Source organism: Calidris pugnax, unplaced genomic scaffold (assembly GCF_001431845.1).
Source record: "Calidris pugnax isolate Ruff unplaced genomic scaffold, ASM143184v1 scaffold56, whole genome shotgun sequence".
In the NCBI taxonomy this organism is placed as follows: domain Eukaryota; kingdom Metazoa; phylum Chordata; class Aves; order Charadriiformes; family Scolopacidae; genus Calidris; species Calidris pugnax.
Window position 1 is genome coordinate 17,938,944 of NW_015090839.1, and position 24,651 is coordinate 17,963,594.

At 38.3% G+C, this 24,651-nt stretch overlaps 1 protein-coding gene across 5 annotated transcripts in view; it reads left to right on the forward strand.

The window, feature by feature from the left end:
- The window catches only part of SIPA1L1 (signal-induced proliferation-associated 1 like 1), a 195,297-nt gene that overhangs the window by 110,247 nt on the left and 60,399 nt on the right, over positions 1–24,651 (forward strand). For all 5 annotated transcript variants that reach the window (XM_014941799.1, XM_014941804.1, XM_014941800.1 and 2 more), the window contains 3 exons: positions 8,793–10,613; positions 17,033–17,163; positions 18,511–18,699. In XM_014941799.1, coding sequence (XP_014797285.1) covers positions 9,116–10,613; positions 17,033–17,163; positions 18,511–18,699 — 1,818 coding nt within the window. In that variant the 5' untranslated portion in view covers positions 8,793–9,115. The remainder of the gene's footprint in view (positions 1–8,792; positions 10,614–17,032; positions 17,164–18,510; positions 18,700–24,651) is intronic.

Sequence of the window (24,651 nt, forward strand, 5' to 3'; positions counted from 1 at the left end):
CGTGAGGAATAATTTGCTTCGTGTTTTCAGACCGGTAGATAAGAAGCAAATTCATTGAACAGCTAGAGGATTACATGCTTCCCTGTCTGTTTGGGCCTGTGAACTGTTAAAAAGTTCTACCTCTTACTCTCTGTAGCCCTTGTATGATTTCATAGTCTGGACTGTGATTTTCAGTATCTTTATTTTTATGCTGTCTTTACTTGAGCAGAGTTTCAATAATCTCAATACCCGATACATTTCTGTTGTGGAGTCTGTACTTTTGTCTGTATATAGTATACTCAAACTTGCTTTTGAGAGTTAGCATTAACGTCTTGCATGTAAATATATGTAGATATAAGTATACAAAAATATGCTTGGTATATATACCTACACACAAAAGCAAAACACCTTTTTTTAGGGAAAATAACTTTGTTTATGCTATCTATTTAGATAATATTACTGAGTTTTCAGGTTTTTTCCCAAAAGGATTTATAGTGGAAAGCTGTGGAGGGTGCAGCTGAGTGCATTTCAGTTTGAATGTTCCATTTGCTCACAGTCATAAAAAGAAATCCAAAATATTGCCCAAGATTTTGCTTACAAGTCTAAGGTTTTTAATTGACTTAATTTCTTAATTTTGCACCCTTGACGGTAAGTAGCAGTCTATGGAAGCAGAAGCTGCTTTACATCTTGCACAGATTATTTAAGGATTACACGCTTCCCTGTCTGGGCCTGTGAACTGTTAAAAAGTTCTACCTCTTACTCTCTGTAGCCCTTGTATGATTTCATAGTCTGGACTGTGATTTTCAGTATCTTTATTTTTATGCTGTCTTTACTTGAGCAGAGTTTCAATAATCTCAATACCCGATACATTTCTGTTGTGGAGTCTGTACTTTTGTCTGTATATAGTATACTCAAACTTGCTTTTGAGAGTTAGCATTAACGTCTTGCATGTAAATATATGTAGATATAAGTATACAAAAATATGCTTGGTATATATACCTACACACAAAAGCAAAACACCTTTTTTTAGGGAAAATAACTTTGTTTATGCTATCTATTTAGATAGACTAATGGACATTTTTAGTAGGTGGGGGGGCACTTTTTTATCTGTCTGCTTTCAGAATGTTGTAATTCAATAGTAGTTTGAACTTGTTTTTCACTTTACAAACATAGTGCTTGATTTTATCTGTGTAACTTCCAATTGCTTTCTGTTGTTTTTTCTAATGTGCCTGAACTGTGATAGACACGAGGAATAATCTGCTTTGTGTTTTCAGACCAGTAGATAAGAAGCAAATTCATTGAACAGCTATTACCTGTTTGGAAGCTTAAAAAAACCCACAAAAACTTGTCTACTTGGTGAGATGCTCAGCTGTCTTTTGAGTGGTTTTTGAGGGAAGAAATTCAAATCGATGATTGCAGAGGGCAGTAGCTGAGAGTGCCAGCAGCTGGGGCGCGGATGAAGGGGTGGTGGTCATGCAGGAATTGGGGCCACCTCATGTGGACATCTGGTATAATGATCTCTGTGCTCCTAATTCTCCTCTCCAGTGTTGCAGCAGGACTTGTAAAGCAGGAGCAATAGTTGGCCAGGAGTATGTTCAGCAATGTGTGTGAATATGAAACGCCCTCTAGATAGTTAATATGGGGGTTGCTGGGAATAAAGCCTATTAATTTTAGGTAAAATTTAACTTTCACTTCTGAGAAGGTGCTTTTGTTTCTCCCTCAAACACATGACTCTGTGATCAATCAATCTATGGAGAAACGGTACTCTGTGGAGTTTTGGGAGCTAGATGACGTTCATGAAGACTGCACAACAGCTCCTTGCAATTCTTTTGCCAAATCATGAGTTCAGGGAGAATCAACTGCAGTGATAGAGCAACAGAGTAAAATGGTGTTGGGAAAAATATTTTAAACACTACTGAAATGATGGGTTTATATCTTTTAATAATCCTATTATAAAATCAGTTTCATAGTCTTAGATGTATCGTTAGAAAAATTACCTTTGAATTGCAATCCAAACTATATAGAAGCAACTGGAAGTTTAGAAGTATGAGGTTAAATACTCTCTTGGCTCTTCTTCTAAACGGAGGTCTCTCACTCAGCTCTGATGTTTGTGGGATGTCATGAGACACGTGGTGGTGACTGCTGTCACTAGCATGCTGAGTGTGGCCAGCAGGAGCACAGCAGGGAGACCACAGGTCTCTGCAGCACGGAGACCACAGGCTGAGCTCTGTCTTTGGATTGGTACCGAGGTTGTGCCGGAGACAAACTTGTGGCCGGGCTGGAGGAGGTGGGTGGCGTATGAGCCTTTCTGCTCCGAGCAAGGATGCAGACCTCAGGCAAGTGCACCCGTGGTGCTGGCTGTGACATACGGCAGTTACGCTCAACTGTACCCACACCAGCACTATCAGCCCATTTCCTTTGGGGTTTTGTTTCTCAGTCCGTGTGTTTTTTTTGTTTGGTTGTGGTTTGTGACTACTTGTAGGTCAGGGTCTCCCAGCATCAGCAGTCAGTCGTTGATTAACTTGGGCACTTTGCAGATTAGTAACTTTTACCAGAGTCCATGCACCAAAGAGAGCAGTCTGTCTGTTTCTGAAACCATTACCTGGGGATGTAATATATCAACAGCTAGAAACTCAACAAGAAACACAGAAGAGAAACATCTCTTTTAAAAAAGGAAAGGGATAGGGGGGTGTATGTGGAACTCCCTTTTGTAGTTGCTAAAATTTTACTCTCTTGAGAGATGGTATCTGGGGCCTAAAATATTTTGCTCTTGCGTTTTGGCACTGATTTACGGTTGCTTCCTAGAGAACGAGCGCTGATATCAAAAATAAACTATTGCTGTTAACAATCTCATTCCAGGAATAGAATACAGTATAGCATACAGTAAGACTTGTCAGCCTCTGTTTTTCAGATCCTGTATGTTAGCTTCCAGGAAAGGGATTCTGCATTTAATTAACTAAATGAGTGACACTGGTACCATAATGGAACATGAGTGTTGAAGTGGGAATGACCACGTGCAGGGCCTTTTCTCTCTCTCCCTCTCTGTCTCTGTATGTTTAAAGGAGTTTTAAAGGGTTTGCTTCGGCCACAGTTACTTGTACGCTTGAATCTTGTGATATCCTCATCTTGGTTAATGGTTACAAAATTGGTGTGAAAAAGAAGACATAATTCTGGCCTGAGATATTCTAGTGTTTATATGGAGACTAGTGAGTGGGAGAACATAATGGAGCAAAATGTGCTGAAATGCACAGGAAGGGCATTACTGTCCCCTGTGTGCCTACATCTATTTCAATTTGATAGCTTTTGTTGTGCTTAATTTACCATCCTATTATGTCATGAACGTTTGACCACTGACTGCAAGCAAGTATGATTATTGAGTGTGACTGCATGGTCTTCTGCACAGGGAGGCCAGCTGGTTCCCTGTGCTCTGAGCCGACCCACAGTTTCCAGCCGTTGTAAGCAGGGCTGGAAACCTGAGCAAGCAAATTCATGAGCTCAACCTCGGCACCCTCCTAGTGACCACACACCCTCCAGTTGTTTCACCATGTGGCAGAGCAAGCTTGTGTCTGCCTGTGGAAGGGCATTACTGCAAGAGTGCAGAAACCAATGGTAGTAATTCACATTAATTGCATCTTAAAATCAATGTAACCTTGCCTAAGTTTATGTATTTTAGTGTGAGCTACTTCAGCTGAGAATGAAGTTAAGCGTAAAGCACTATTAAATCTCAGCAGATAGTGGAGTTGATCATTGTGTGTATGGCAACAGATGGCACCCTGTTTCCTTAGAGCAAAGATTTTCTTCTGAGTGTTAGGAAGCAAGAAAACGTTCAGAGACAAAGGCAGAAACACAGTCTTGCTTATATGTAGATCAGAGGCAAATTTCGTAGATAACATAGATTGAGGAGGAGAAAGAAAAGCTATAGGGAATCTTATCTTTCTTCCTATGCAGAGCTGGCAATTGTCACATCCAGTTAACACAAAACCAGTAGTTCCTCAAAGTGGGCCAAAAATAAAACTGATAAGCTAGTAAACTACCAAACACTATTCTTCAAATTGCCTTTCAGTTGATAAAAACTTCCTCTGAAAGATGAACCTTCAATTATAATGATGAAAGTAATCCTGGGAAGAAAAGGATAAAATTAATAATAGGTAACCAAATAAAGTCAAGTATTTATAAAGATTAAATTGAATTTTTCTCCTCTGAGGAATTAGTTTTATGAAATTAGACATTATTTTGTACATATAATAGCTTAATTGGCTGATAAATGAATGTTCCTCCCCTGGGATTTGATCTGTGTTATAATTCAGGTAAGAATATATGACCCAAACAGATAAAACTTTCATACATAAAATATTTTTCATTGTTCTCACTTATTTTTCTAGTTTCAGGAGGAGCTACTAGTTTCCAGGTTTTATGGCAATGCCAGTTCTTTTCCTGGTAACAGTTAACAAAGGTTACTGTCAGTAATGTGTGTTTGTTGCAGAGTTTCCTAGTTGGCTAAACTTCAGTAAACCCTGTGGAATAGAGATGATTTACGTTTTTAAAAACTACTCTCTGTAAAATGCTGTTACAGCTATAAATGCTATTAATTGCTCCTTACCCTACAGTTTTCAGTATTTTAAAATATCCCTGGTAAATGTGTTGCATTTACAACCATCTACTATATTTTATTGTTTTGACTGGGGGGGTTCAAAGAGAGGGGTTCCGGAAGCTTGGCAAGATGTGAGAATTTTCAAGAATTTCATTCCCAAATTTTTAATTATAAAATGACACTTTTAAATGAGGGCTGATGGTGAAATATGAAGTCTTTCCTCTGGAGTATTATGCATCATAAATAATTTGGTGGTCCCAAATCAATCTCTGTCAACATCCGAGTATTAGGATCATTAGCATCTGTGATCCTATAGTCTGAAGTCTCAGTGTGTTCCCAGCAGATAAGAGTAATTATTAAATCCTTCAAGTAGGACTCAGTTGTGGGAAAAATTACTACTTTGTAGAGAAAAACAGCATGATTCCACATAAACTAAATCAAGGAAAACCTGTAATAGGTCTCTGAATTTTGATGCATCAGGCTTGATCTTCATCTTTCCTTTCATCTGAACAAGTAGGTGTTAAACTTCCTTCTTATTTGGCCACCTGGATCCAAGGTAGAGACTGGTAATTGTGCTGTAGTTGGGTTTTTTTACCATCCTGAGCTGATTTGAATGAGACGCTTCTTAATCACTGCTTATATTTGCTTCTTTGTAATTCAGAGGCCTCTGGACAAAATATTGGCTGGTAGATCTTCATCATTTCTGTAGTGGCAAACTTCAATCATGAGCAATAAGTAATCAAGATCTGTTGACTTAATTGACTTTTCAGAATGACATAGGACTGCAAAACTCTCTTGGGATTCATCTATAAGGACCTTTTAGTTTGAACAGAATGGCCTTTGTCCCACGGCTGGAACTCTAGTTTTGGGGAAGAGAACAAAGTTGATGAAAGAGGTATAAATAGAAAGGGAAGGAATGAAAACAGGTTTGTTTATCCTCAATTTAAAGTGAGCTACAGATGCAAAGTACTCTGGTATTGGTAAAAAATAATGAATAAGCTTTGTCCTAAGGATTTGAGACCCATTTTGAACAGATCTTTGGCTTGCTTTACGAGTTAGTGCATTCAATCTGATAAGCAGATCCCTGGTTTTCCAAGTTTGATCTCTTAACTGGTTTTTAATTGATATAATCAGTACTAAATTTAAATGTACCTCTCTTAGAAGTTTTTGCATGTGGTTTTCATTTATGGCTTTTTATATGTATTAATTCATCTGAGTATTTTATTGGCTTCCTCTGTAAGTTCAGATGAATTGGAGGATACATTTCTTTGGTTGTGCCAGTTTGTCCTCACCATAATCTGTTTGTGTAAATATTCATAGCTCTACCTTGAGAAGTTGTTGCGCTTCACAGTTAGGGCTGTCAACTTCAGAAGTAGGTACTATACTGCTTATTTTGTAGTTGTACCTAATTTTAATATACTACATATTTTGTGTTAGCAGTTCTGTTACTTAGTATTTAACTGTCATGTTTTACAAGTGATGACTATGAGAAAATATTAAAGTGCAGATTCCCATTATCATTCCTTTTCCATTAAATCCAATGGCCAGTGTACTCAGCACCTAAACTTTTCAAGTTTTTAATGTTATTAAATATAATGCTCTCGCTTTATTTTGGTTGGAGCTAATCAAGGTTAAATCAGACTGTTAGGTCTCAAATTAAACAGGAGGATAAGAAAGGTAAAGGAAACAGCAACACACAGGTAGTTGCAGTCTCCAAAACAATTGCTTTAGGTGATTTATTTCATATAAAATTAGACACAAGCAAAGGTGGAATTCGGTTCTTCAGACTACAGTATCAACTATCACCTTAATCATTTATTGCCCATATTCCAGCTGCTACAAGCAGACGAAGTAGGACAGTTGCAAAAAACCTGCAGAACATCTGGTCCCCAGAGTGAGACATCCTTTATGCTGAGTCAGGAACAGAGAAAGTATTTCCTTGGAAAATGTACTATGTGGTCATGTAACTAATGACTGTACCATATGTACAACTGGTCAAGAATAAATTCCACGGGGCACTTACTGTGTTATATATGCTTATATGGCTATATATCTTTATTTAGGATGGTTGTCCCTGAAAGCTTTAAAGAGGAAAAAAAATAGTGAGGACAGACACGATACCTGGTAGCATTTGGATGCTTATATGGTTAACACCAGGCTTGAGAATTTTTTAGGGCTACTGCATGAACTTCTGCCCTTGAGTTAATGAGAAACTTGTGTTAGTAGGTTCTCTGTTTCTGTAAGGACCAGCACTTGAGGGGGAGGAGATGTATACTTTGCTTTTAGATATACTGATGTTGAAAGAAGAATGGTGAGGGACAGAAATCTTGGGTTTCATTGCAGGCTATGAAGAGGAGTGTGTGGTAGTGGTCATTGGTATTTCTGCCTGTTTAGTGTCCCACCCTCAGCTGGACTCTTCCTTCACTGTCCCTTTTAGCTTGTCTTCTTCCTGCCCTTCAATCCTTGTCAGTTTTCATTCTGTTTTCCTTCCGTTCTCCCTATAAAAGCGAGCCTGTACAGCTCTTTAGAAAGGGCTATGCAGTGTTCCCTTTTCATAGAGCTTACTGCATAAACGATATTTGCTATGACACCATTGAAAAGCATGGACAGAACATGAGGTTATATGATAGCACACGGTGGTTGCATTTTTCCTTCCTTGATCTGATTTGTACCTGACATTGTTTCACCAGTGTCATCAGTTCTTGGACTGGAGAGTGTTTGAAATTTGTAAAAAGTTACAGCTGAAAATTGGGTAGTTTTGCAGTAGTTTTAACTGCCTTTCTAAAGTTACTCTCATTACATAGGCTGAAAAAACCCCTATTGTTTTGGCAGCATCATTGTAGCAGAATTACAAGGAAAGTAAGTGCTTATGTAAATCGCTGTGCAAATGCAATAATACCCTTAGTCACTTGCACCGCTCTGGCTATATGTGATGCAGTCAGCTTGCATTTTAAGTATTCCTTATGTGTTCAGCTTTTTATAAATAGCAGCTATTTCAAAGAGGTGCTGTCTATGGCAAGTGAAGTTAAAACATGCAGCCTTTAGAGGCAGAAAGTGCCCTGGCTTGATATTTAATTAGTGTGGAGAAAAGTACTCCATAGTTTTGAGAAGAGGCTGCGGAAAGTACTAGTTTCCCTGGAACCTACAGTAGACAATACTGTATTGTCAATGCGGTGCTGGTTCAGCAGCATCTCTCTGCACACATTTGGCAAATATTTAAAGGCCACGTTTTGTGTAATTGGTTCAGCCTTTGAAAATTATTAACTTCTTTGTGTTAAAGGATATACACAGCAATGCAAGATTTTATCTTGACAGTCTAATGCTTTTGTCTTCTACTAGCAAGGGTGTATTTGTGGATTATTTTTTTTTAGCTTCTCAAATAGTAGTATACTAACTGCTTTGTAATCACTTTGGTACTGATGAGGTATGGGAAAGCATTTAACTTGCATGGCTTTGTAAAGCTGGGTCATACAGGATCTGTAGCAGACAATATTTTGTTAGCCAGAGAAATAAATGGAGCCTTTCATATGAAGTTATTTAAAAGTATGTGTTTATATAGGTTGTGAAATCTGGGCAGAGGGAATACATGCTTTCTGGACTATCCAGCTAATCTGCAAATAAGGTTGTGCAAAGCACAGAATAACTGTTATTGACATTATTATAATTTTGTAATCTTTTTCCTAATTAGCTTCCTTCCTTTTTTTGTTAGCATATCATAGTTATTTACATTAATGGAAAAGTTGAATAGGCATTGTTAATACCTAATAGCAATGAAGGATGTATGACTTGGAAATGGTAAATTCTTTAAAGCATTTATAAACAAAATTTGGAGTCCTGATCTGGCTCCTCTATAGTTTCTACAGGAAATGTATGCTGTATGTGTCCTTCAGCTGAGGAAATTAGCTCCCTACTTGTGCTTTGTAAAACTGTCCACTAACCCAACTAAAAAGTATCTCTAATCAGTTCATAAGGAAAAAAAAATGTATTTAGGTGTGGTATCCAATTGTAGAAGTATTTTTTCAGAAGACAAACCAACCATATCTAGAAAACTCTTCACAACCATATAACACAACTCTGCATTTTTGAGATGATGATCAATGAGATTTAAAAGCATGTTTGTTAAAAATATTAATTCTGTGTAATAATTACTTCAATAGTTTCAGTTTGGAAAAAAGATATATATGAAATGATTAATACTTTTTTCTCCCTTTTCTTCTTCTAGGCTTAAAAGCAACATAAGCGATTGGATTACAACTCTGACATTTTGGAGCACAAGTGATGTTAAAACAATTTGAATGTATTGGAGCATGGCTGCTTCTTAAAATGCAAAAGTTAAAGGGAATTATTGCTTATCAAAACCTACTGAATATCTGGATTTTCTAGACATAGTGCATTTAACTGCATCCTTAAATGTCCATGATTAAGATCTCATGCAACCATTGTATAGTTTGGAGACTATTCTCCAAAAGAGAACTGTGCATTTAAAAAGCAGAAATGAGTGTGTTTTCTCTTGGAACTTACTAAGGTTGAACATACTGAAAGATCATGACCAGCTTGAAGCGGTCCCAGACCGAAAGGGCTGTTGCCACTGGGGTATCAGTCGGAACAGATGGCACCTCAAAAGTCCACTCGGATGACTTTTATATGAGGCGCTTTAGGTCGCAGAATGGCAGCTTAGGATCTGCAGTCATGGCACCAGTTGGACCTCCTCGGAATGAAAGTTCCCATCATGTTACCTCTACTCCTGGGGTCCCTAAAATGGGGGTCAGGGCAAGGATTGCCGACTGGCCCCCAAGGAAGGAGAACATCAAGGAAGCAAGCAGATCTAGTCAAGATATTGAAACAGCGAGTTGCCTTGATAGCATGTCTTCTAAAAGCAGTCCTGGGAGTCAGGGAAGCTCTGTTAACCTGAATGCTAGTGATTCTGTCATGTTAAAGAGCATCCAGAGCACACTTAAAACCAAGACCAGACAATCTGAGAATCTAGACTCCAGGTTTCTTACACCTGATGTCTACCCCAGTTCCCCAAGGAAAGCTCTTCGCAGAATAAGACAGCGCAGCAACAGTGACATTACCATAAGTGAGCTTGATGTGGATAGTTTTGATGAATGTATTTCACCCACTTTTAAATCTGGACCATCTCTGCACAGGGAGTATGGCAGCACATCTTCCATAGATAAGCAGGGAACTTCAGGGGACAGTTTTTTTGACTTGTTAAAGGGCTATAAAGATGAAAAGTCTGATCAGAGAAGCCCATCCACATCTAAGCTCAGTGAACTCCTGATTGCCAGTGGAAGCAAGGGTTCAGAATTCTCTCTAGATGTGATAGATGGACCTATTACTCAAAGGGAAAACCTGCGACTCTTTAAGGAAAGGGAGAAGCCACTCAAGAGACGCTCAAAATCAGAGACAGGAGATTCATCCATTTTTCGTAAGCTGCGCAATGCCAAAGGTGAAGGGGAGCTTGGGAAGTCTTCAGATCTTGAAGATAACAGGTCAGAAGATAGCGTCAAGCCTTGGACTTGCCCGAAGTGTTTTGCTCATTACGATGTACAGAGTATTTTATTTGATTTAAATGAAGCGGCAATCAACAGGCATAATGTCATTAAAAGAAGGAACACAACCACAGGTGCATCTGCTGCTGCTGTAGCATCACTTGTCTCTGGCCCCTTGTCCCATTCTGCAAGTTTCAATTCTCCAATGGGCAGCACTGAAGACCTGAATTCAAAAGGAAGTCTCAATATGGACCAAGGGGATGATAAAAGCAATGAACTTGTGATGAGTTGTCCTTATTTTCGTAATGAGATTGGTGGGGAAGGGGAGAGGAAGATCAGCCTTTCCAAATCTAATTCAGGTTCCTTCAGTGGATGCGAAAGTGCCTCGTTTGAGTCGACTCTGAGTTCTCATTGCACAAATGCCGGAGTGGCAGTTCTGGAAGTTCCTAAGGAGAATCTGATTTTGCATCTGGACAGAGTGAAAAGATACATCGTTGAACATGTAGACCTTGGTGCATATTATTATCGAAAATTCTTCTATCAGAAAGGTAGGTAAATTTTATTTCTCCTTGTGTTTTAGTAATGATTTTTTATTTTACTAACATACAAAGTTCAGTTGATATATAATAGTATTTGCAAGAATTATGTATTTTTTTTAATCATCATTGCTTAAATATGGTACATTTTATCAACTAATACATGCTATGTCTAATATTTTTTCACAGTGTTGGAGTAAAAAACTGTTGATGATTTTAGTACTGTTATACGTAACAGCAGTGGCTACAAATTGTAAATGTCTTGAAACACAGCTTTGATATCCATGGGAGTGGGCAGAGGTTGGCACTTGAAAGATTAAAAAGGAAAATAAAATCCTAAAATACGAGAGTTTTCTTCCCTCCATATCAAGACTTGATGTACTGAGGATTTAATGGAATGTGCAGCTTGAAAAGTTAGCCTAGCCTTGCTGTGGTGTGTCCTGATGGACAGGACTGGTCTGATGACTGACCTGAGGAGTGCTTGGTCCTTAGCTATCAGACATCAGGATTGGGTTTCCTCTCCTTGGTGAAAGCAGCTTAAAGGAGCTTGTTTCATGCAGATTAAAGCAACAGGGATGTCTGGTTAAAATAAGTGGATGGTCAGTTAAAAAAAAAAATAAAATGTTACAGCTAATAATCTCATCTCCCATTTGATTGCTTGCCTTGAAATATTCCCATATCTTGTCTCTTCTTCCTCTTTGTTGGGTGGCTCTCGTCACCCTTTCCATAGTCTCTTTCTGCAGTCCTTTTAGGGCTAAGAGGTAGCCATTGCTGCACGGTTTTTGAGAGTACTGATCCACATCCTTTGGAGAGAAAGGAGGGAGGAAAAATAGTAGTTTTCTGACAACAGTAAACCAGATGCGTGATGTAGGCTGAGGTGTGTTTGGAGAGGAGAGCCTGAGATTAGAGACATTTGCCTGCAACTACCTTCCTAACTCTCCCTCTGGAACAATTTGGTTCCTTATCACTCTGGTGAGTTTTGCAATCAGCAACTAAAGGTGCAGTTTCGTGTTACAGCCGACCTGATTTAACAGCGTTTCTACACTAAAAGGGGAAGACTATTCCTCTCCCTTCCTTGTACCAGTTCTCTTGTTTTCTAGAAACTTGATAAGCTGGTTCAGTTCACTAACCAAGCAGAAATCTTGCCATAGCAATAAATTTGCTTTTTATTGCTTGGTTATTTCTCTGAAGTTTTAGTGGGTCAAATCAGTTTTCCCTGCAGTCAGAGGAGTGCCAAAGCCTAGTGTCAGGTAAGCAATGCCAAGTGAACAGCAGAAGGGGATGTGAGCAACAGCAGTTTATTAGTTTGGCTTTTCCTTAAGGGAAACCACACCCTCGTGCTACTACAATGCCAGTCACTACTATATCTCCTTTTCTTTCTAGTTGTAATTAAGTTGAATCAGATAAAATTGACATAACTGAGTCCTAAGGGTATTTGTGAGGGGTAACCAGATATAAAAGTGTCAGTATGTGTATGGAGTGGGTTTGGAGGGAGAGAAGAAGCTGTGTTTATTTTTCTTTTTCCTTACACCCTAAAACTGGATTTTAAATTCACTGCGCTTGTGTTCAGCAAGTGAGAGCCAGGGGCGTTGTTCCTACCAGAGGTTTTTCCTGAGAAGAGGTATACTTCAGAAGCCTCATCAGATATGCCCAGACCCCACAGTTCTACAAGTACCAAACACATTTTGTTGGCCATCAGGTGTATCATCTTTCCCCAAGCAAACTTTAGACTTATCTGAAAGATACAGGACAGTGATAAAACTTAAAGCAGCATAATAGGGGAAAAAAAAATAATGAAGGAAGAGAGTTGTAAATAAAAGTTTTTATAACGTGAAGCAAGTAATGATGCAGAAACTTTCTTGTTTAAAGAGAAGGTTGAATCTTTATGATGTTATTAATGGAATAGACAGTAATGAAAGACAGTTTCAGTGGGATCAGCTAGTGAAGTCAGCAGGCCTCAGGTAATTTTATAGTCTTAAAATTATGAAGCAAAGAATTCTGATTCAGCAACAATAGCTCCTAAAGATCTCAAACCAGGAAAATCTCATCGATTGGACAACTACTGAAGTAATTCTAAAGCTTGTAAGGAATAAAAGGCAATGACCCGTAGAATTGTAATCCTTTAGTTTGTTTTCATTCCAACTTGAAATAAGAAAGCAGGTAATTTGGGACTATATCAACAAAGAACTGCCAGTTACAAATCATTAATGATGCCAGTCAGCATGATTTAATGAAAAGTAGGTCTTCTCACACAAAAAAAGCCACGCTATTAATCTTTTGTGTCTTAAAAAGAAAAAGAATGAAAGCCATTGTATTGATATAGTTCTTTTTAATTTCTCCGAGGTAATTTGGTGAGGTGTTGCTGGTGACTTGACTGAAATTTTTAATTATATGGAATTAAATATTTGTTTCCATCAGCTTGTCTTAAGTGCTGCTTAAAATAGAGAGCATATCACTCTGGAGGAGCACTCCATTCTCTGTCCCCCGAGTTGTGTCTGGGAATTACAGTTCTCATGGAAAGAACCAGGAGCATCCATTTAGCTTTGGCTTCATCAGGCAGCAGTCATTAACATCGTTACCATTTAGGACGAATTTGAGTTAGTGGCTTAGAATGAAAGACTTGACTGAGAAGTAAATAGTTTCCTGAGCTGGCTTTATAACAAGTGAGCTGTAGATGAGCTTTTCTTTAACTGTTGGCAGCCAGCAAAAAAACCCCTTTGCTCTTATGCTTTAAATTGCTGCATATTCTGTCCCCAAATCAGTACCTTTCAAGTATGTGGCTAGACTTACAGAAAATTTACAGTTAACAGTCTGGACATGAGCAACAGCCTGAAGATATTATGGGGCTGAGCTCTGAAAACGCTGCCCTCTTTTTCCCGAGAACTGCTGGGCAGAGTTTTCCAGTGCTGTAAATGCTGGGATTAAAGGAAAATGCTTGATGCGGAGTTTCAAATGTTTGGGAATTTTACTTCTAGTTTGATTACACAAAATGCATCAATTGAACATGATATCTAAAGATAAGTATCATAAAAGCACAAAAAAACCTCTCCTCACTCAAAATCAAGTGTATTTATGTGGATATCCTTTGCCAGGGAAACTTGTAAATATCTGCCAGAAAAATGAGTATTATAACTTAAATTATTTTACTGGAAGTGTCTTTTGAATTATATGATAAATATTAACTGTTTTTAAAAGTATGTATAATCTGTTTTGGTGACCAGGTACAAGAAATTAATTATTTCTTTTAGGCATGGATTTATAAATTAATTTATGGTTGTTGCTAGTTGTCTCCTGAATGTCTTTTAATTAAATATTTTTTCAGCAGTAATTTAAATGGAATAAGTGAAGCTTGAGAAGTGTTGATTTCAATGAGGTTCTGTGTGGGATGGAAGAAAAAGCTTCCTCCATGCTATTCACGTTTGGCATAAAATTCTTGAGTTATAGTTGTGAAGTAGCCCTTGTTTTTATAATAAAACTCCTAATTAACTACCTTTAGATTGGATATTAAGCTTTGTGCACTTAAAATCTGCTAGTGTGTTTCCTACTACAGGAAAGAGACAGCGGTTGGATGTAAGGACGTTCAGGATGTAATGGAAAATCAGGTGGAGAGGCAAGAAACTCTGTACCACAGGGAAGAGTAGTCAGATATGAGGGTATATACTGTAGGTTGCAGAATGAATACAGAGGTGGGGTGATGAGGAGAAAGAGAATAAAGGCAAAAGTAAAGAATGGATGACCCTGTAGTAAATGTGAATAGAGGAGAGGACAATGTGCATAGAAGAGAGGACTGAGGAGACACACAGGAGAGCTGCCCAGTGTAGAGTGAAGGGAAAAAGGATAAAAGGCATTTCCTATTAGCAGAGAAGTGTAAAATTTCACACTTCTTTGTGCATTTTACCAAATTAGCTAGGTAAAAAGCTTAATCGAATGTTACAGATTTCTATGTGTATTTTCATGCAGCTCCAAACATTCCTTTTCCCAGTTTTCCTAAGCGTGTGTTCAAGATGTAGAGTGATTTCTCCTCAGAAAACTCTATCTGAACTGCAGGCGAGACTGGTTACAAGATACACAAATTGTGCAGTTGTCAGTACAGAAAAGTAATGTAATTTTTGGACCCTTTTATTAACAGCATATCTTTTTTGCTTTAAAATGCTTGTGTGAGCGAAGTTACTTCGATGTTTTTAAGTCACTAAGCGTGGAGATGGCCAAGCTATCTCAGGTTTTGGAAGCTGCATAATATGCTGATAGAAAATTGATCTCACATTTTCAATGACTGTGCATCAGCATTGGCCATCTCTGCATAAACTGTTTGCTGAGCTATAAACATCCTGAAAAAAGCAAGTTACTTAACAGAGGAAGAAGAAAAGCTCGGGTGCTAATAAGATGGTTTGGATTTTTAACAACAGATCTCTGTGGCATTTACAGGGCTCATACCAGTGGAGTAGTATAAAGATTTAATTAGACTTATGTGGATGGTTTAATTTATTCATAATTTCCCCACTCATGACTAATTCAGTCACCCAAAACTTATGCCAATATTTACAGGATATTCCACCAGATATTAAAAGAATTTTGAATCTTAATTACCTCTCTGCAGAATATTGGCTTTTGATGACTTGCAGAGGAATTTGGTAAAAAAAACAAGCTATATAATGCTGTGAGCATGTTTCTTTTATGTTTAGCATACTCTGAAATTTTAAATGGAAAACACTGAGGAAAGGGTAATGAAATACCAGATACCGGGGAATAGAACAGAGCCCCCAAGGGCTTAAAGGGGTGGACAGCTATGCGAAGCAAAGGTGTAATTCTAGGGCAAAAGTAAGCTCACAAGGAGAGAGCATCTACTTGAAAAGCATTTGGTGTGTTGGAGGAAAGTATAGCAAGAACCAGTAAGTATAATTTTAAAAAGAATAAAAATAGAATAAAAAATGAGGCACTCAAATTTGTTAACACTGCAAGTGATTACTCATTGGGAAAAATGACTGCTGTCACTTTGGATGGAGTGTATTTCAATATCTATTTTTAGTTTCTTTAAAGATGCAGTTCTTGATGATGATATTAAAATGTTACATTTTATCTCTATAGCACATATTAGACTGCTCTTAAAATTCTTGTTTTAAAGTTCTGGTTGTTTTAAGGTTAACAAGTAATCAGCATATAGTAGTTAAGGCAATATGGTTACATTTCCTTTTGGACCAGTTACATCTTTTTTTCGTTCCACTAAATTTCACATTTCTTCTTTGAATTGTTGAATTTTCAGATAGCTCTAACTTTCTATTTCTGTGCATGTATAAATTCATTCATATATGCAGACATGCAGCATACAGAAAGTGATGACGTAGGATTTATATTTCTTGTACAATGGTTGACTTCTCTATTTTGATAGTTTCTCTTAAATTTTCCTGTCGGGTGGTGTATGTTTGAATTCAGTTGTTGTCACTTGAGTTATGTGCAATGTATACATTAGCAACAAAAGGAGGAATAAAGAGAATCTCCATCCCTTATTGGGTGTGGGGGAAAACATAGTGACCAAGGATGAGGAAAAGGCTGAGGTACTTAATGCGCCTTTGCCTCAGTCTTTAATAGTAAGATCAGCTGTTCTCCGGGTACCCAGCCTCCTGAGCTGGGAGACAGGGACAGGGAGCAGCATGAAGACCCCAGAATCCATGGGGAAATGGTTAGTGACCTGCTACACAAACAAGTTTATGGAGCCAGATGAGATCTACCCAAGGGTACTGAGGTTGCTGGTGGAAGTGCTCACCAAACCACTTTCCATCATTTATCAGCAGTTCTGGCTAACCAAGGAGGTTCCAGTTGACTTGAAGTTAGCAAATACGATGCAGAGCTACAAGAAGGGCAGGAAAGAGGATTGGGGAAGTACAGGCCTGGCAGTCTGACCTCAGTGCTGGGGAAGGTTGTGGAGCAGATCATCTGAGTGCCATCACAAGGCACATATAGGGCAACCAGGTGATGAGGCCCTGTCAGCATGTGTTTATGAAAGGCAGGTCCTACTTGACTAACCTGATGTCCTTCTATGACAAGGTGACCCACTTAGCGGATGAGGGAAAGGCTGTGAATGTCTGCCTAGACTGAAGTAAAGCCTTTGATACCATTTCCCACAGCATTCTCCTGGAGAATTTGTTGTATTCAATGTGAACGAAACAGATTTCACTGTAAGAAGCCGATGTAAGAGGGGAATGCTGTTTTAGGCCTGTTTATGCAGAGATGCAATGCTGAATTTCAGCCTCCTTGTATAAACAGAGCTCATTAGAGAGCTGAAGCATGAGAATGAAATCCTGGTACCAGTGAAGACATGCCATGGCTGGCAATTTATTTCCAATAGAACAACTAAGCATGAAAATACAGTTGAAGTGTAAGAACTAAGATGAACTCTTATTTGTGTGTTGTTTTTTTTCTTTTTTGTATGCAAGAACACTGGAACTATTTTGGGGCAGATGAGAACCTGGGTCCAGTAGCTGTGAGTATAAGAAGAGAGAAGCCAGAGGAAATCAAAGAAAATGGACCTCAATACAACTACCGGATCATATTCAGAACCAGTGAGGTAAGCAGTTCAGGAATGGCAGTAAAAGCAGCTAGAAGTCAGCAGGTAAAACCAGGTGGTATGGATGGGGTTTGTGTGCTTTTCAGCATTAATAATAGATTTCTGTCTGTTCTACATACTTACAATCCAGGAATCTTCTGACAAAGTTATGCTGCATGTTTATATTATACAGAGTACAAATAAGCCTATCAGTGAGTGAGTTTATTCCATAACATCCAACACAGAGAATGTCTGCCTAGACTGAAGTAAAGCCTTTGATACCATTTCCCACAGCATTCTCCTGGAGAATTTGTTGTATTCAATGTGAACGAAACAGATTTCACTGTAAGAAGCCGATGTAAGAGGGGAATGCTGTTTTAGGCCTGTTTATGCAGAGATGCAATGCTGAATTTCAGCCTCCTTGTATAAACAGAGCTCATTAGAGAGCTGAAGCATGAGAATGAAATCCTGGTACCATGGCTGGCAATTTATTTCCAATAGAACAACTAAGCATGAAAATACAGTTGAAGTGTAAGAACTAAGATGAACTCTTATTTGTGTGTTGTTTTTTTTCTTTTTTGTATGCAAGAACACTGGAACTATTTTGGGGCAGATGAGAACCTGGGTCCAGTAGCTGTGAGTATAAGAAGAGAGAAGCCAGAGGAAATCAAAGAAAATGGACCTCAATACAACTACCGGATCATATTCAGAACCAGTGAGGTAAGCAGTTCAGGAATGGCAGTAAAAGCAGCTAGAAGTCAGCAGGTAAAACCAGGTGGTATGGATGGGGTTTGTGTGCTTTTCAGCATTAATAATAGATTTCTGTCTGTTCTACATACTTACAATCCAGGAATCTTCTGACAAAGTTATGCTGCATGTTTATATTATACAGAGTACAAATAAGCCTATCAGTGAGTGAGTTTATTCCATAACATCCAACACAGAGGAAACTCTGAAGGTTGTTTTGGTTAAAGCTTGAGAAACTTACAGGAGCTATATTAGCTAGAAGTAAGCAAAGAGGAGGAAAATTACTTCCTCCACCGTTACATGTGACAGGAGGTAGACCTGAGAAGTGTGCTTTTATACTTTGAAATGCTCTGCTAGAAGTGCTATTACTAATCTTTTCCAAGTATTAGCTTCTTTTTAAAACTCAAATCTGTTGAATCATTTGAAATACTCGGACTGCTGTTAGCTGTCAGAGTGAGTGACATTTTGCGAGTCGGTGTTTCATGCAACATAAGTCACTTAATGTCCTCAGCCTCTGTTGAGAATTAGAAAAATAGTACGTTTTGCTCCACTGCTATTGCTAAGCAACCCTTTCTCAGTGCATAATTCAATATATAATCTATTTTTGTTTTGTATGCTTAGCTTATGACATTAAGAGGCTCTGTGCTGGAAGATGCTATCCCTTCAACTGCAAAGCATTGCACGGCCAGGGGACTTCCCCTAAAAGAAGTGCTGGAGTACGTGGTTCCTGAGCTGAATATCCATTGCCTAAGGCTGGCCTTCAACACTCCGAAAGTCACAGAACAGCTTATGAAGCTGGATGAACAAGGGGTAAGTGCAGAGTTACAGAATGAGACAAATTGTCTTAAACTGTCAGATTACTGCCATGAACTGCAAAATTACCTTTTAGCTTTAAATGATTAGAGGCAGCCTATTAAAACGCCTCATTTAAACTAAAGTTTGCCATCAGTAGGGAGAGCTTTGTTGCATGTCTTTCCCCCAAGTTTTGCAGAATATATGGTATGTATGAAATCAAGTTCATTGGTCTAAGTAGTCTGAAGTTTTAAATTAACATTATGGCAATTGTCCATTTTGATTTAGTTTAAAAGAGACTCAGTGATTGCTTTTCAAAGACAGTGGGGAAGGAGCGAGTTCTGTTCTGGTTTTATTACTGCTATTATAATGAGAATAGAAGTTTCCTATGTTACTAAATGTTTTGTTGTAATACTGTACTGGCACAACCATTGCCAGGGTACTGCCTGCCTGGTTTTGTTTTCTTTTTTTCCTTCCCCTGAAACCAAACTACATCAGAAAATACACCTTTCTTCATACAAGTGGTTTTCAATTAGGTGATAGTCCCCATTTCTTTTAAAGATGGAACCGAGGCTCATTAGCTATATAGCTTAGACTTAACAAAATGAAAGTTCATGAGTAATGTCAATTTTATGATTAAAAACTTTGACAGTGACATTTAGCAGCTCTGAGTACCGAGACTCTCTTTCTCCTGGTTCTTTTTGCTTCTCGTGATCAGACTTTCCTGCACAGAATTAACATCTGTGTTATTATTTCTTCTTGCTGTTGATCTAACATTGCCATCATAAAATTTAAAAAGGTCTAATCATCATCTAGCCCAGAAGGGAGAGACTATCAGCTATTCTGAACAGGTTTATAAGTGATTATTATGAAGATCTTGTCAGCCTCCTTGTGGTTTGGTTATTGAAATGGACAAGATAGAGAATCGCCAAATAAGTACCTATCAGAAGCAAAACTTGAGTAAAACACTTTGTCCTCTAGTTAGTTTCAGAACTTCATCTATTTTACTAAGGACGTGATACAAGACAATGAAGAAATGGGTAATTGTGGCTGTTGCTGAGCATCTACACTAACCAGAGACTGGGTGTGTGTGGTCAGCCCAAGGGAGGCACAGCCCGGTGTTGTCACTGACCATGACCACTGGTGGGTGTCAGGATAAGAATATGAGAACAGGATGAGCGTGGAGTGATAGTTTCCTAGCTCCCCATGGCTTGTAGGCTTTTACAGGGCTCTCTGTCCTACCCCTCTGCTTTACCAGTTTGATGAATACTAGGTTAGTGAGTTTTTTGTCATGTAGAAATTGTTCTGTACTTCTGGTCTTGCTTTGCCTTTCTCTGGGGTTGTTCCAGTTGCCCTCCTCTCCCACATCTATTTTAAAACAGTGCTGTTTTGAAAATGGGTATGCTTTCTCATCTCTTCTCTCTCTTCTCTCTCTAATATTTGATGATATTTTTATTTGCTTTATGGCTTTATACTGAACACTGAAAGTATCTTTTCATGAATGCCTAAGATCCTGTTCCTTAGGGTGTAAGTCAGAGCTCGTTGTAGAGTCAAAGTTGGGTATCTTTGTACCACATATGTCACTTCAAGCTTTACTTGCACAGAGGTTCATCTGCCCAGTTATTCACCATCATAAGTTCCTTTGGTAGCTCTCGTAGCCAGTCTTCAGCTCCAGTACTGTAGAGTAATAATTCAGTAATGGTAGCAAACTTAGTTACCTTACTGTTCGTCACCTCTATCAGGTTGCCAAAGTGTGTCTTACTGTATATCCAAGTTGAGATCCCAGCCTTACTCTACTGATCGTTTTCTTCAGCTCCTTTTTGTCTTTTAGCAAGTTACACATCTAAGTGAGGTCCTTTTCTGTACCCTGGCTATTTAGGGTTTTTAAGACTTTTTGAAGAAGCAGCTTTGTTAAATGTCTCTTGGAAATTCAAGTATATTCTGTATCAACTGTATCTCCTGCATGTGCTTACTGGCCCTATAGAGAACACCACTGCAATGAGCCAGCAGACACGTAAGGTTGAGGAGATGTGGGTTTAGCCTGCTAAAAGGGTGGACTTTTTGGATCCTTACGCTTCTCAGTGTAATTAATCTCTTTCACATGATGAGATCCTAGTGAATTGGAGGCCTGAGTGTTTTCCTTAGAGGAGGGATTCCAAATATGCACATATTCAGTGTTTGTGATTTGTTACCTGAACCTAAACCTAATCTGCCCTTCATCCAGAATCAAGTTTGTCAGGCACTGGAAGACTCAAGGATATTTTTCAATCTCTGTTTCAGCAGTGGAGAAAATGAAATTTAATTCAACATGACTCCATAAGTGAGCCTTTGGATTCAAGGATCAGTACCTTCCAGATATTCCTGTCTAGAACCTGCAATTTCAATAGTGTCAATGGGAAAATTTTCACAAAAAAAAAATTTAGCAGAAAGTTATAGTTAAAGAAATAAATTCCAAAATTATTTCCAGTAAATACCTAATTTGAAAAGTAATTTAGCATAACTTGTTTCAGAAGTTGGTTATGTCTAAAAAAGTGCAAAATTTCATATCCTGTATTTCATTAAGTTCCCAACAGTATAGTGTATAATACAATTTTCTGTTACTACTTAAACTTTTAAAAATCACTGAGGACAAGTGATAGTTAAAATTGTATTATCTACATCAAAGCATTTTCTGGTTTTGTGGTAATGAAACAGTTTGACACTTCTAACAGAAAAAGATAAGCACAGTCTGTACTAATTAGAAGCTGCATTTTTTATCAATTCCAAGCTAACAGAAAAATTTGGGTAACAGCTGTTCTACTAATTAGGTACACAAAATGTTTATCACTTCTTGCTGAGTGTCGCACCGTTTCATTACAGCACAAACAGGTGCCTGTTTGATACAGCAAATAAGATGTTTTGTAATTTTAAGAGTTAAGACTATGAAGTGACCTTAGCCTGACTGAGCCATTAAATTTCACCCAGTAACTCCTTCGTTTTGCTTGCACCAATTTTGATTAAGATAAGCTATCCTTTTATATATTTTGAGTGAGGTCTTAAAGCAGTTGGTTGTTTTCATATTTAAGAGTTTGCAGTTCTCTATTTGAATTTATCTGCTTGTGACTTCCAGACTTCTGATATCTTTCTCTGCTACATCTTAAGAGTCATTATGGTGTGAGATTTTTTTTCCAGCAAAGGTTTTTGTATGCAGCGATTAAATCATCTGTTGGTCTTGTTTATGATAAACTAAACAGATTGCACTTTTCAAGTCTTTCACTGCAACATATTTTCTCTGAATTTCCTATCACTATTATGGCTGAGCTCTGTCTCTTTTACTCTTTCAATATCTGCATTTGACAGCCAGTGTCAGAATGGGAATATTCTTCTTGTCCCAATTTTGTACTGGTGTTGTACGTCAAGTTGCATGTTCCTTACCAGAGTCACAGGAACATCTGCTATTCTGTACGTACGGCCTGCATTGCTTGTCACCTAGCTGTTCTTTTATTGGCTTTATTAAAATGCATTCATTTGAATGGTTCTGTATTAAAAAGCAATCCAATCATTCAGTAGGGCTGTGCTACCTTCCTGACTAATTACCATCTGCTAATCTTTGCTTTGAATGCAGAGTTCGTGGTAACTTTCTTTAGGTTTACTTCCAAATATGATTTAAAAATTTGAATATCAGGGCAATTACTGATTTATTCCAGAAGTTTATCTTTATGGCAATTCCTCTTTCACAGAAATACTGTGAAATGTCTGTCAGTTTTTAATATAATTCCATATTTATAATATAAACTTGCTGACTGGTTAAATCCAAGATGTGCTGTCGTTCACTGGGTGCTAGACAAATACTTGGAGTGCACTTTTCCCACATATATAAATATGTAAATTCTTTAAGATTATTAAAATGAAGCTGCTACTTGAGGGGTTTTACCACAGCAGAATTCATCCTTCAGCTCCTTTTTTAGTTATTACTTGGAGTTAATACACTTTGAAGGGCCCTAGATTTATCAGAAGGAGGTGTAGTGATGGGGACTGCATGCCTTTCTTCTTCCAGATCCACCTTTTTGATTCAGAAATATTAGCTTGTGTTGTCCTTAGGAATTTTTTTTTTTGAAGTTCAGCAAATTTAAGAACGCAGCTAGGAGGCACATCTTGCTCTTTGCATAACCCTTATTTAGTTTCTTAGGCTGACATTTCCAAAGCAATAAAGGAGAGTTGTTTGTTTGCTCATGGATGCTGCAGATCCCATTTATGTTTATGCCCTTGAAAATACTTCCTTCATTTGAAATTGAAGCTTAAATCACAAGCAAAGTGTGCTTGGTGAGAATGGGCTTCTTTGTCCGAACTTAAGTAAAATTACTGGAAACTATTGTAATTAGCAGTGCATCTAAGGCATTGTGCTTCCATGGAAAATTTCCCAGGGGGTGGAGAAAGAGCATGCCTGAGCAGTAAACACTGCCTGAATGGTCCAAGATAGGACCTGCTACTGATGATATGGAAAGTGGTGGCAGTTGTTGTGGTAGGAGCAACAGTGGTGCCACCTCTTGCTACCCTTCCTTGCCCCCCTCCTCTCTCCTCCCTTCCCACATGTCAGCAGTAGCTGGTCCAGGTTCTCTTCAAGAGCACATAGCCCAGGGTTGGGCTGTTGCGAGGCAATAAGCTCGCAGTGAGTGCAATCATGTAGTTTGCTAGCTAAAGCAGGGATCATAGAAATGTTCCTGCAAATCTCATCTAGCTCCTGTGATTCTTGAGAAAATTTAAATCTTAATCAGTCGTCGTGCAGAATGTTTTACAAAAAAAAAAAAAAGGCATGAGCCATCCATCTGTATCGGGATTGTTTTGAGCATTGTGTACACTGATGGTTGTTTTGAATTTTTTGGATTTTTTTTTTAAGTGAATGGGCAGTTGAAATAAGTAGTCATAGTATAAATTGTAGCATTAATTTGCATATGCTTGGTATTTGTTTTTCCAATAAACACCTTTGCTTCAAGTCTTAATGCTTCAGTGCCCAAAATATGCAGTCTTTGCTCTTAAAGGCGAATGGTTTCAGTTGGGTCTCTAGTGCTGAAAGAGTGTATTTCCTTTATAGTTACACAGAAATATATATAATAATTTAAAATTAATGCATTTCAGTTTAATTATGTGTCCACATCATTCCAGCAAGTTCCAGAACTTTTGTGTCATGACAGCAGCTTTGAGAGCAAATCACAGTATATTCAGATGACTTTGCTTCCCTTGCAAATAGCTGTTCTCACTTCCCACTAACCTGTAGCCCAGACTTGCAAATCTCATGCCAGTTTCGATAGACGTTCTTGTGATTTCACTCTGGCAGATCTGCTTGGTATTGATTTAAAATGGAGCCTCTGCAGAAATTCGTGTGTGGGAGGGAAGATTATTTACCCTGCAATAAGTGTTGCATTTTTGCTAGACGAATTCAGTGCGTAAACGCCGAGGCTCTCCTTTGTGCTCTGCCAGGCAGAGTTCCTGCCTGTGAAACTGGGTTTGGGGATGGCAGTAAATGGCCACGGGTGCTGCTTTCTTCCCTTCTGGAACTTCTGTTCCTGTAAGGTAGACATAAAGGGCACAGATGTGGTCCTTTTGGTGTGTGCATCAGTTTGGAATTGGTGGGAACAGTTTGCTTTGAAGAATTATGGTGGGGTAAAAAAATTACTTTATTCACATCTACAATTTCTGCTATTTTAAGAACATCAAAAGCCAAATTAGAGGAAAAATGGAACTAAAAAGCACAAATATGTTTGAAAGTCTATGCTAGGATATAATACCTTTCAAGTGTTCCCAGCATTTCTCAATTTAGCTGTTGTCTTTTTACTGTTTTTAAGTAAGAGAAGGCCAACTGAATGCCAGGGACTCTTTCAACATTGCTAACAGATGACTGTACTGATAGGTGAATAATTTTTATCATCATCTTGAAGTGAGGGAATGTTAATTTTGTCACTTACTATAGAAATGAGCACATGCTGTGCCCTG